The sequence below is a fragment of the Hydractinia symbiolongicarpus genome, chromosome 10 (assembly GCF_029227915.1).
Source record: "Hydractinia symbiolongicarpus strain clone_291-10 chromosome 10, HSymV2.1, whole genome shotgun sequence".
NCBI classification, from domain to species: Eukaryota; Metazoa; Cnidaria; class Hydrozoa; order Anthoathecata; family Hydractiniidae; genus Hydractinia; species Hydractinia symbiolongicarpus.
Window position 1 is genome coordinate 24701660 of NC_079884.1, and position 14463 is coordinate 24716122.

Here is a 14463-nt window from a genome sequence, read left to right on the forward strand (position 1 = left end):
ATACAGCTGGTGTGAGAGAAAGAAAGAATATACATAAACAGAAAATCTACTCCCACTGGGGAAAAAAGAAAAAAAGTTGCTTAAAACTTTTACCTAAATATACATAATTAGAACTAATAATTATTTTCTTTTGTTCCATGACAATGGAAAACATCACCGAGTGCTGCGACGTGCTGCGACACCCTACCGAGAATTCGTCTACTTCGAGAGTAAAAAAAACAATTTTATAAATAACCATAAATAATAAATATTTTTATTTTCCTGTGCAGAAAACAATGTGGAGCCAACCTAGTAGAGCATATTGCATACAATTTTTTTCTTAACCTAGCCCGCACTTTACTTTCCAGTAAACTCTACTTCTTCTACGTATTTATTGTTTTTCGTTTATATTAATTTTTTTTTAGCATTTGAAGTTGTTTCTTATATAATAAAATCCAGCCTTACCTTAATATGGTCAAGCCGTACCTTATTTTAGCTAGCCGTACCTAACTTAATTTCGTTTTTATTGAACGTTTTTAGCATTTGAAGTTGTTTCTTATATGATAGGTCCCAGCCGTACCTTAATATTGTCCGGCCGTACCTTATTTTGGTTAGCCGTACCTAACTTAATTTTGTTTTTATTGAACGTTTTTAGCTTTTGAAGTTGTTTCTTATATGATAGGACCCAGCCGTACCTTAATATGGTCCAGCCGTACCTTATTTTGGCTAGCCGTACCTAACATAATTTCGTTTTTATTAAACATTTGTAGCATTTGAAGTTGTTTCTTATATGATAAGACCCAGCCGTACCTTAATATTATCTAGCCGTACCTTATTTTGGCAACCGTATTTAAATTTAGCCAGCTGTAGTCACTTTTAGCGCTAGCTCTAATATTGTCCGCAGCGTAATAATGTTCAATCTTACTTTACTAATGTTTTTCATACATTCAATTTTAAAAATCTCTTTTGTATTTGTATTAAAATCATTTTATAAAAATTATAATACATGTAAGATATATTATTATCGGTATTTCATCATTGAGGACTCCCTGGGGGTTACTGGGGCTCGACGATGGAGTGCTCCATTTTGCATCATTTTTATCGGCATAGATATTCACCTAAAAGACGAAATAAAAGTTAGACAATTTAACTTTGATATACATTAACTACTAATTTTAAGCTTAGAAGCAAGTGGTCTTACACAGAGCTGCTAATTACGAATTTTCTTAAGTACGGCTAAGGTACGGCTAAGGTGCGGCTGTTAGGTACGGCTAGCTTTACCAAGGAGGTTTAAAAAGAAGGAGAGAGAACTCTTTTATTTCTATTGAAATCATCCGTGTCTCATGTTTACTTTTCTCTATTGTTCTTACATCGAATTCTGTCAATCAAAATTTGAAATCTCGCGCTTAAATTAATAAATTAGCCGTTGTCTTTTGTTACTATTTGCATAAATTATGAGCCCGCGGCTATTTTTCTCTCAGCGGTAAATGCTTGTTAGTTGATAAATTTGTCGTTTTTACATATCATAAACAAGCAAGAAGCGAAATGGCAGGCGAAGACGTTAAAAATATAATAGAATTGGATGATGACTTTTTTGTGACGGAAGAAATGTTGTCAGATTTTACTGTTTACGAAAGTTGTGAGGTGGAAGTATCGTTTGTGGAAGATCTGTTGGAAGAAGAAAATGAAGTAGATGCTGGATATTTGGGTATTCCTCAAATAGTATTCGTTGATGAAGAAGATGTGGACATGGTGGTTGATAACAACAGTACCAAAAATGTGAAGTTTGTGTGCAGCAAGTGCAAAAAACAGTATTTTAAAGAAGCTTACTACAAGAAACATACTCTGATATGTAAAAAGCCAACAGGTAATGCTTCAGTTTAATAAAGTCATGTTTTCTTTAAAACACCATTAGCTAGCTAGCTATAATGTTTTGTTTTTTGACTCTGCATGTAGATTTCATAGAAAAGCTATTGTATTATCATCATTTGATATGCTTTTTGTTGTTGTTGTCTTGTTTTGTTATCACAACTGTGTTCTGATGTCAACTCTGTATTCCAATAATAGATCCAGAAACAACAACAGTGGCAAGAAAAACTCTTGATGACTCAAAAAATAAATCAACTACAACAATTTCCACAAAACAAGTTAAATCAAAATCGAATCGTAAGTATTCATTCATGAACTCTGAGAACATAAGGAATTTTTTTTTGCTATATATAGAGCAAAATATTGTGAACTGGTGGTATAAACCTTTTTTTTTGCACCCTTTTAGAATCTTTATCCATCACCGATCATGAGCTGCAGCAAGAAAAAATGAATTTTGTTCGTGATGCTATGGTTAAAATTTCAAAAGACCCAATCAATAACATTGTTGTGAAAGGATTCAAAACACCTGGAAATCGTGTCAAAGAATTAGCCAACTCAATTTTGAATGCTGGGAGTGATGTTTTGGACATTATTTCTGAAAATGTAGTGTGTCGCATTGACAGTCAAGAATTCTCTATGTTGTTGCAGAAATTTGTTATGGAGTTAATAAAAATACTAGTAGCTCATGAAAACAAAAATCGACATGTCGAAAAAAGTCTTGACTTGAAACTCACAACTGAGGAACAAACTGTTCTGTATTATGTTTCAGGATACATAATTTTCTCGCTACGTAAAAAATACCAAAGATTAGCAGATTCGAAAAACAAAGTTGTTGCTGTGGCTGCATTGCAGTTTCTGAACTCATTGAAAGTTTCAGGTGATGATAAACTGCAGGTATATAGTTTTCTGGATTATACAAGATCTTGGGTGGACCAAGTCAGCAGAGGATACCTGATAAAAGTCAATGATGACATGTTTATTTTTTGCAGAAGAATTGAAAACGTTATTAGAAAAGTTTTAAATTTGAACATGTTGAAAAAATATAAAGGAGAAGATATACGGGAACTTTTCGAAAATGAACTTATGAAGGACTCTTTAATTGATCAAGCCTGGGTCATACTTTCACGGTATCTTGGAAATGAGAAGTTATCGAAAATTCTCAAAGCTCAGATCATTAAAAAATGGTGTGACATCAGAGCAAAAGCATATGTCACTGCATATATACAAGTAGTTCGACGCAAACTTGCTTCTCTAGCATCGGAGAAAAAAGAGAAGTTGACTGTAGTCTTATCTAAAAAAGGTGAACCAGCAATGAGAAAAAAACTTAACTAATTGTCATAACATTTTTACCTATAACTTGTTTTAATTTCTATATATCTTTTCCATGTATATAACTGTGTTTCTTAGTAAAATAATCATACCCTTATTATGTTTGTACTATTTTAAGGGTTTTTTTCGGATTGAGTAAGGATTCAATCTCGCTGAAGCTGTTTATTTTAAATCTAAATTTTTGCCAAGATTTGTGAACTTCACTCTCATTTCTTTTTTTTGTGCTACTTCTTTGTTCAGTTATGCACATTGGCAAGCGTTAAACTGAATAATGCTGCGAGATCAAAACTCTGCGCGCTTTGCTAGAAATTTAATAGATCATAAAAACGCGGAGAAATGGTCGATGGATAGGCTAATCAAGATGGTATGAAACAACATGCTTTTTATCAGCTGGAGGGACCCTGAAAAATAAGTTGCGCGTGCATAATTACCGACGCAAATATTCTTACGCGAGAATCGCTACTTAAAGCTGACCGCAACCTCGGACCTAGGATTGCCGCATCGGATGCTCTATGCCTGACTGTGGCCTGATGAAATCAACTCACTTTTTGATTATTCCATTTGATTAAATTTTTTGCAAACAAGTTTTATATCTCACACGGGTATCGAACTCTCTTTGCAAACAAGTTTTACATCTCACACGGGTATCGGGTATGTTTTATTGTGGTTTGTATACACCCTTACACCAAGAGGCCTTTGTCACGTTCTTTTTTTAAATCAACATAGTCCCGAATAGCGAATATTAATTTCGACACTCCTTCGCATGAATTCTTGTTGGGAATATAATGAAACTTGTCCCCAGGGTTGTTCTACATATCGCGAAGTGAGTATGTAAAAAAGCAAAACAAAACTGTAATATTTATTCACGTATGGCGGATCCATTCGAAATGAAGATAAAAGAAATTCCGTAATAGTTGTAATTTCCCGATGACATAAATAAAAATTACATAGCAATAATAAAGTAGCAATCCTAAATTTTTTTAATCTCAATTATTTTCTAAGATTTGATGTTTTCAAAAAAATGTTTCAAATCAAAGTCAAAATCGTACTCCACTAAAAATATTTGCAAAAGATGTGACTCAAAAGACAAGGCACTAATAACAAAACAACTTCTATGTTGAAAAAGCGTAATGGAAAAAATGTCTGACATACTCAGAAAAAATATAAATAAAATAGTCAAACAATCATGTTTCCAAAAGTATCAATATATAAATAACTATCTCTTTCTTTTCTGTGGAAGTTTCCTCATATCATTTACGTCTAGGTGAATCTGATTTTGATTACCACGTCGAGTGTTTCCACGTAGATCTCTGATCAACTCAGATTTCATAACAAGCAAAGAAAGTTCGTGTTGGCCAAATTGATAAAGTGTTGGGTTGTCACATGTACCACCACTTCGTCTTTGACGAGCGAAATGTTCCTCCAATGGATCTTGTGAGAATTTCTCGCTCAAAATCATCTTGACATTTGGACTCTGGAGAAGTAATTTGGTCAGTTCCACGAATGATTTCACTATGGACAAAGATAAAAAAAATATACATTTATAGAACAACACCGTTTGTCCATGAAACATTGCCTGGAACCACAATTGCAGAAAAATGTAGATTTTTTACCTGTTATTTTCCAACCATTTATCGTCTGTTTGCTCAATAACAATTTATTTTTTTCATCTTGGGATAAATTAGGTGTGTCATTGGCTTGTTCTTCCCACCTTCCCAGGTAATGTTCGAGGAATTCTTTTTCTAAAAACTGAATTTTACATGTTGATGTGAAAAAAATGAAAAATGAAAATGGAAATATTTGCACACCCTTTTACATGGAGATCAAGTTCTTTAGGACTGGTTTACAAATATGCAAAATGAACTTGAGCTTTTTGAGGGAAAAATGTTGTGTTTCTGAATTCCGTTACAAAATAATTGAATGTATTTCGAATGATACTACTAACCTCAAAACGCCAATCGTTAACATCTCTATATGCTGCAAGAGCTATTTTTCCGCCACGATCTTGATTAATTGAAGATACATTCAAGCAATCAAAAACTTGGTCAAACATACGCACAAACTTTATTGTACTTTTCGTATAATGCAGCCCCTGAACCTCAAGTGCATCAGCAGTTGTTTTACTCAAAACCTAAATGCAAAATCATAATTTACATGAGCAATGATAAACACATTATCAGAAGTATATCATTATTTGCAACTCCCACAAAATAATCAAACTGTGAATCCACTATCACTCAGAAAACACTAATACAAACAAGCAGACAAATAAATAATAAAAAAAGAAAAGAAAAATATCTCACTTGGGTAGCCAACTTAACTTGCATCCTCAACCTTGGAGTTAACTTTATGTGATCCTCTTTTAGTTTATAAAGTTTCCTTAATCCAGGTGCTGCTCCATGTAAATTCAGATCCCATTCATAAACATTGACAAGATGGTTCCAGCTGATATCCATGTGATCGAGCTAATAAATAGAAAATTGATATATGTATACAGATATACTTTAAAATTGAAACAAACAAACAAAAAACACTTACAAAAAGATTGCGTGTATTATTGTTTCCATGAGAGTTCTCGAAACAGTTTCTCGTTGTTTTAATGAGATGAGGGACATCGGATATAAAAAAGATCTTTCTGTCCAATGATAATAAGTTGTTGGTCCAATATGTGTTACCAATATCAGGTGTCACCATAATTTTGTAAAACTTCCTATTGGGAGAAGCACCATCTGAAATAAATGCTCGAACATAAAAACCAATTGCCTCCAATACATATGTCGCCTCCCATACACATGGATAGAGCTGATCAGAGGTAAATCCCAATGATGCGAAATATCCAAAAGGATACACCAGAGATGAAACAATTCCTCGAACCATAAACACTATCACATAGGAAGCAAAGTGACGATCATTCTCTGATGATCCCTCAGCACGTTTTTGAAATTCAACTAACTCATCGTTAATATCCCCCATATCAGTGAAACCAACCAATTGTCCAGTTGACTGTCTGAACACCAAGTCAGCTTTTATTTTCATCTCATCATAAATAAGCGAAACGTTTTTTTGGTGATCATCCAGAGTTGCAATTTTACTATCCACTATTAATCTTTCAATGACATCTGGATTGAATCCACACATTGGATCAGTGAAGTTTATGTATTTTTTAAGTGTGTCAATATGTGGGAGTTTTAAAAAATTCAAATTCGGATTTCGCAAATGTTTATATGCTGCTGGTGAATGGTGGTATAAACTGAGGCACCACCTAATAATTAGTGGGTGCCATCTCATGCCATTAGGTGAACTTTTGGAAGCCATTTCTTTTTGTTGCTCCCATAACAACCACTGGGGACTGCCTTCGGGTATTTCAGGACATGTTTCCTCATTGCAAACAATATTTTTTATAAATTCGTGTTGCTCATCATCAACATGGATGCATTCTTTCTCAGTAATTTTTCTTACCCAAGATGATAATTGGGCAACTTTCTTTATTGCTCTCTGTTTTTCTCCCTGAGTATTGCGATATCTTTCCTCTAGTTCTTCTCTGGAAAGATATCGAATGTTTGTATGTGAGGAATCAAGCACAGAATCATCACTTTTCCGTCTACTTCTAACTTTTTTAACTGTTGGTTTAAAAGAATTGCACATACTACATACAGATGAAGGTTTTTCAGCTAAAAAATGACAGTTGGTATGGCGTATTGTTTTAAAATTGTCTTCATCAAATCTGACCATTTTATCGTCTTCAACAAAAGCTACTGGAAATGTTCCACTCTGATTCATGAATGGCTGTTCGAAATTACATCTCGACTTGATTACATCTTCATAACCTTGTAACCCCGTGCAAACACTGACTGACTTCCAGAATGACGAGAAAGTTGAAATATCATCATTTTTCAAAACACATGGCAGAGTTTTTGTTAGTTGTATTGTTTCTTTCTCCATAGGTTTCCCATATATGGAGAAATCCCAACCATTGCTGTTGTCTATACGTATTGTAAGCAAATGGTTTAATTCTTTTTCATTTTGACAAAGGGTATAGACACGTTTATAGTTATCCGATTTATCACATATACTAAAACCAACTTTCTTCATACTCACATCTAATTCCAGTATTTTTAAGCTGTCTTTTCTGTTTACAGCATAATTCATGCACACACAATTTTCATCCACATGAGGGTAAAATGATGCAGCAGTACCAATTATTTTTTTTGACGTTTTCATCTCATCTAATTTTCTTCTACATCCATTACAAGTAAATTTAGGAAATACACAAGGATCTTCTTGTTCACAATTTATTCCATATATAGATTGAAACACTTCACTGTAAATATCACAAGATTTAAAATTAACGTAATGTTTACTTTTCACAATTTTCTTCCCACACAATCTACATAGCTTTTGAATATACTCTGAATGTGAAGCAGACATGTTGACACAGCAAAATTCAAATATGAATACTTTATTTTTCAAAAAAACTTCATAAAAAACCCACAAAGGTGTCAAGGGAATTAAAAAAAAATGTGAACCACTTGCCAGCTGGTTATGTAACACCTAATAAAAAAACAATTATAAACTCAATTCAATATATATTCAAAACATACAGCTGGTGTGAGAGAAAGAAAGAATATACATAAACAGAAAATCTACTCCCACTGGGGAAAAAAGAAAAAAAGTTGCTTAAAACTTTTACCTAAATATACATAATTAGAACTAATAATTATTTTCTTTTGTTCCATGACAATGGAAAACATCACCGAGTGCTGCGACGTGCTGCGACACCCTACCGAGAATTCGTCTACTTCGAGAGTAAAAAAAACAATTTTATAAATAACCCCTCCTGACGAGACCTGCACAAAAACGTTAATCAACCCTTTAACTAACATTTTCCCAGGAGGGGACATACGAAATAGTTTATAAGTTGTAAAACTTTACGATCTCCCAAGGCAGCTTTTCGCACTTTGAAGGCACTTTACTCCTTCCGCGTCCTTATGGAAGTGGAAAAACAAACTTCACCCTCATTGAATCTTGTAGTTTAACTAAACTACATGTTTTCCTGCTCTTCCGCATTGCTGTAAGTGTGATTTTTAAGATTTATCTTTTCTCGTTAAAACACTCGTTTCAGAGTCGGTAGGTAAATATTGAGCCAAATCAGAGACACGGATCAGTTCAAAGGGGCGCCGAAACAATAAAAAATTGAATAGAAAATTTAAAGGGACGCCGCGAGTTCTCTCTCCTTCTTTTTAAACCTCCTTGGCTTTACTTAACCATATATACAGCACGTTTTATGTTCGATTTAGACATAGATTTTTTCAATATGCTAAGGCTGAATCTAGCTTGGCTACCCCAGACCTTTGTTTATATTCATATTATGTTCTTTAACATGGTTTTATCATTTATCAAAAAGGTGAAGCAGAGAAAATTATCGTACTATACACTCTTTTTATAAGAAAACATTTTATCAGAACAACGAAGAATTAACATAAAATAACGAGTGTGAAACCCTTTGTTAGTTCATATTTTTATTGTAAATACTGCTTTATATCGAGAAGAAATGTATCTTTGACTAATGTTTCATGCTAGCTACATTATCCCATACCTAATTTGCGCGAAAAACTTAGCTATATTAAACATCTTCTAGAAGATTTTTTATCAGATTCAAAACCTTCATTTTTATCAGATTACCACGTTCACAGCTTTGAAATTAGTTCTTTGGAATAACAGGTGTTTAAAACGATAAAATAAACTTACCCACGTACATAAAGATTCGTCAATGTTTTATTTACAAAAGTCGGAAGGAAATGCCAATCACAGCCTGCCTGCCATTATATCAGCGTTCATAAACCGGTCACCACGACATAATTAGGGCTAAAAAAACATAATCGGACCATGCGTACATAATCCGGCTGTCCCGGTTGTAAACGGGCCGTTTTCGCAATCTGGGCAGAACAGATCCAAGGGGAACGCCATCTCACTTCGAATAACCGAATTATTCGAATAAGTGCAGGTTCGAATAACCGGGAGTCTACTGTACACATAAGTACAAGCATAAATTTCTACAGTGGGATATCTCTATATACATAAGTGTATCACGTACGTAGAATAAAATGGCAGGAGTAAGTAGAAGACTATGCACATTTTCGAAGCAAATTAAATGGCACTAATGGGCTTCCGTAGATTGTCATTTAAAAAAAGGAAAAAAAGCAGCTTCAAGGTTTGTGCATGCCTGTTAGATGTTCTTTGCATAATAATTTCTGCCCCAGCGTCCAAAGTTTCAAAGTTTTATAAATTCAGAGCTCTGTTTTTTCAAGCGTTTGAAGACGAATAACGATTTCGATAGCCAATAATAATTCAGAAACGTTGCCATCTTTAATGTAATGGAAATTGAGTACATTGAGCACCCACGTTTAAACACTGAAAGCTGCAGAGATATACATATTTTCGTTACCGTCGTGGACGAGGTGCTACATACGATTGCCCAGATCAAAACGCATGTGGAGAACCCAGCGCTCCCCAAGAGCGGCTTCACTATTAGCAAAATTATGCACCTCGACGTAGACTTCCACAAGCTCAAATTGACGAGAGGCTACTCATACATTAAAGCACCAAAGTGGATAGCCACCAAGAAGGCTACCATTAATCCACAGAAGAGTGTTTAAAGTGGAGTATCATAGCAGCGCTACATCTGAGAAAATAAAATTTAATCTAGAACGCATAAGTAAGCTTCGACCCTATGCGGATATCTATAACTGGCAAGACATCGAATTCCCCACGAGCATCAAGGATATCTCCAAGTTTGAGAAGAACAACCCAGACATCGCAGTCAACGTCTTGTACGTGACGGGGAAGACGATAAATATCCTGCGTCGATCTACACACAATGGACGCAAGAAACAGGTTAATCTGCTACTTCTTACGGACGATAAAAAGAGTCATTATATAGCCATCAAAAATCTCTCACGGCTCCTGGGTAGACATTGAAGAATCATTCAAAGATGCACTTTTGTATGAAGTGTCTTCAAGCCTTTCCAACAACCGAATCGCGCAACAAGAATTATACCTACTACAAAGAAAACGAAGCGGTCAAGATCACGATGCCAAACAAAAAGAAAAAGTGGCTATACTACACTGATGTTCAGCAGCAATTCAAAGTACCCTTCGCTATCTATGCAGATTTCGAGAGCCTGTTGATCCCAATGAAACATATAGTACATATAGTACCTTCGCTTATGGTGATATATCATATCCCTTGCGGATATACCGTGGTAAGGATTGTTTGAAGATGTTCGTTCAACACCTGGAGGATGAGGTAAAGCGGTTCTACGCTACCTTCCCACAGCATGACATGCTGACCCTAACAGAGGTGTTACAAAGAGAGCACGAAGCGGCAAAGACATTTCACATCTGCATCAAACCCTTCGACGACCCAAATAACCGCAAAGTTCGAGACCACTGTCACTACACGGGTCTATACAGAGGTGCTTGCCACAATACCTGCAATTTCAACTACAAGATACCCAGCCACGTACCCGTGATCTTCCACAATCTTTCAGGGTACGACGCCCACTTGTTTATCCTAGAATTAGGGGAGACGTATTATACCCAGGACATTGGTTGCATTGCTGAAAAAAACTGAAAATCTCTTTCAACGTAAAAATCAAGGTGCCCATTGCAGGCATGGGGCACGATGATGGTGAAACGTACAAGAAGATCGAGATCAGATTCATAGACAGCTGTCGATTCATGGCATCAAGCTTGGAGAAATTGGCAAGCAATCTCATCGGTACAAACGCTGCGGGTATGAAATGTCAGCAGTGCGCAGATACATAATTGGAATTTAAGAGCAGTGACGAGTATGTGGCAAGCTTTTGGTGCAAGGCTTGTGACTCGAATACCACGAAGCAGCTAGACATGGAGCAGGTAAAGACAAACGTACCAGCCATGACAAGGTTCATCGACGGTGATGATTTCTTCAGACTGATGCTTTGAAAAGGCGTCTATCCCTATGAGTATATGGTTGGCTGTCGACGATTCAAGGAGACGGAACTACCTCCCAAGGAGGCCTTCTATAGCAAGTTGAATATGAAGGGAATCAGCGACAACGACTACAAGCATGCAAAAGAAGTCTGGAATTTCATCACTCCGAAGGGCTCCGAGACTACCATGGGTGACTACCACGATATTTACCTCACCACAGACGTCTCGTCACTAGCCGACGTATTCAAGAGCTTTCGAAACGTGTGCTTGGATCAATACAAACTCGATCCTGCCCATTTCTACAGCGCACCAGGCCTGGCATGGAAAGCAGCGTTGAAGTACACAGAAATCAAGCTGGAGCTGCTAACAGACCCTGACATGCTCCTGATGTTTGAAAAAGGTATCAGAAGCGGTGTAACTCAAGCTGTGCACAGATATGCCAAAGCCAATAACAAGTATATGGGGAACCATTACGATCCGGAGGCTCAGTCATCCTACTTGCAGTACCTCGATGCCAACAACCTCTACGGCTGGGCTTTGCGTCAAGATCTACCCACGCACGAATTCAAATGGTCATCAAACGTTGAGATATTTACAGAGAAGAGGATAGAGAAACTTGTCACTGACAACAAGCATGGATACATCTTGGAGGTTGACATCGATTATCCAAAGAGCCTGCATGACAAGCACAACGAGCTGCCTTTCCTGCCGGAGCGCAAGGTGGTTCACAGGGTTAATCCCAAATCTTGAACATAAGCGGAAATACGTGGTACACATCGGCGCTCTTCATCAAGCCCTGAAACACGGGCTCGAGCTTAAGAAGGGGCACAGAGTTATCCAGTTTAACCAGAAGCCATGGCTGTGGGGTTATGTCGATCACAACACGAGGCTGAGAACTGCCGCCAAGAACGACTTTGAGAAGGACTTTTACAAGCTAATGAACCTGTCAGTATTCGGTAAAACTATGGAGAATATCCGTACTCGTCAGAACATCAAGCTAGTCACGAATGAAGATGCCTATACGAAGCTCGTCATGCAACCAAACGTCAGGAGTGGGAACTACTTTAGCGAAAACCTCATGGGTGTTGAAATGGGTAGGACGGGAATCAAGATGAACAAGCCGGTGTACATTGGTCAAGCCATTTTTGATAACTCGATAACCGTCATGTACGAGTTTCACTACGACTGTATGCAGCCCAAATACGGTAGTAAGTTGCAGATTTGTTACATGGATACGGACTTCTCGTTTACCACATTCGAACAGAGGACTTCTACCGTGACATTGCACAGGATGTTGAGACACGTTTTGGTACGAGTGCCTATAGCAAGGATGACAACAGACCTCTCCCCATCGGCAAGAACAAAAAAGTGGTAGGTTTAATGAAGGATGAATTACGCGGAAAGGTCATGACCGAATTCATCACACTGAGAGCCAAGCTGTATGCCTATAAGAGTCTCACTAAGGAGGGTGCGGATAGCAAAGCGAAATGTGTAAAAAAGTGCATCACGAAGAAATCCATCTACCGCTAGAGGATGATGCGCTGCCTAGAGGATGGTGTCGATATATACAAAACCTGGGTCTGTATCCAGAATAAGGGGCATCAAATCTACACGCAGGAAGTGAATAAACTGGCACTTAATAGGTCAGATGACAAACGGATCGTACAAGCGGATCAGATCACAACGCATGCAAGGGGTCACTATAGTTTGGCGGCAAATAAATGATAGAAGCATTGTTACTGATAGCTATACTACTCCCATGCGTCTTGATCATCTTGGGTTATCTAAAGTACAGGCGACTACTATTAATAAATATGTCTGAATTGGTTAAAATTTTCGATGTTGTAGATACACCAGCAGAAGCGCTTGAGAAACGTGAAAACAAGCGTCAGGCTTTAAAAGATGTACGTAAAGGTAAGGTCCACCTCTTGCCGAAAAAGTGCACCGAAGCTTTCATAGAAAAATCACCGGATGATGTCATCGACAAGGTGTACTCTGAATACATTCAGCGTGAGATCCAGGAAAAGGGCTCAAAAACTGCAAAGGCACTTTCTACCCACGCGATAAGTATGTATACGAAGGCTATAGGTAACGTAGTGACCCTCGATAGCCCGAGGCCCTGATACAAGATATCGAAGCTGATCCCATCCTCAAGGAATCTATGGTTGAATTGGGGGTTCTGGTGTACTCAGCTTTCGAAAAGTTCCTATCACCCCTGCTTATTGCTGCGCACACGATTAATCACACCCAGCTCTCAACGTACAAGGTGGTTGAAAAGAAGGTTGATGAAGAGCAAAAAAAAGATTAGCAGCGCGTGTAGTATTATTATCAACCAACAACAAAGTTGCGGCAGGTATGAGACTTGCCGAATGGAACCGCCAACAAGGGAAGCTTGGAATAGCTCCACGAAAGAAAAAAAACTTTGACATTTAGGGAGTTCATGCGATACTTTGAGAGAGATTTAAACACTCCCGAGGCCATACTCACGGGGATAAAAGAGATCATGGAGATCCTTGAGGAACAGGGTCTATCCATCTTGATGTAAAAAAGAAGTAATTCTTATACGTTTTAAACGTATAAGAAATGAGAATTGAACAATAACAAGAAGAGAGAGTTATTACAAAGCCAGTAAAGCATCCGGGGAGAGTCGCACAAGGTCACAAATTGGCGGCATTGATGAAGAAGAGGAAGGAAGATCTGAAGCAACAAGAGGAAAAAGTAGAATCTACAGTCAAAACCTCTTCTGGGGTGAGTTCTGAATCAAATTCCGTACAGTTGGGCAGTTTATACATTGGTGGAGGCATCATATGTGCTTGCATAGCAGTTGCCGGAGTCTCTACCTCACGTGTAAGCAGCCCGCAGCGTCTCCGCAGCCTGCAGATATCCCACGTGCACCAGAGCAGCGTCAACCTTCAAAGCCTACAATCCAGCCCGATACCTAGTTTTTTCATAATGATGATGGCCTCTATTTGTACCTCCTGCAACCCGGAAAAGAGCATGGTAATGAACAAAAACGCGCGACAGACGCTTGGTGGAGCAGGAAAACGTATAGACTCGATCGTATTGTGCTTCTGTCGGTAAAACCGTGTCTGGGTGTAGGTACTTGGATCTAAGTACCTCTTGGAGAGCATTTTTAACGTCCTTATGTCGTATTATATACTTGCTGGGGACATGTTAAAGAATGGTAAATTTCTCGACTCAGCTGGCCATTTCATCAAATTCCTCTGTAGTGGGGACTTGTTCAGTTGATACTTATAGACGTTGTTTTTGTGACCCATAATAGTCACAAAATCTCATATATTGCTTATATTA

At 37.5% G+C, this 14463-nt stretch overlaps 1 protein-coding gene across 1 annotated transcript; it reads right to left on the reverse strand.

Annotated features, from left to right (window-relative positions):
• Positions 1–49: 49 nt before the first annotated feature.
• Positions 50–8974, reverse strand: LOC130613056 (uncharacterized). The gene is made up of 5 exons (XM_057434373.1): positions 5716–8974; positions 5481–5642; positions 5123–5308; positions 4791–4926; positions 50–4689 (listed from the first exon to the last, which is right to left on the reverse strand). Exons 1-5 carry the CDS (start codon positions 7603–7605, stop codon positions 4394–4396), a joined length of 2670 nt encoding a protein of 889 aa, XP_057290356.1. The 5' UTR covers positions 7606–8974; the 3' UTR covers positions 50–4393.
• Between the last annotated feature and the right edge of the window lie 5489 nt (positions 8975–14463).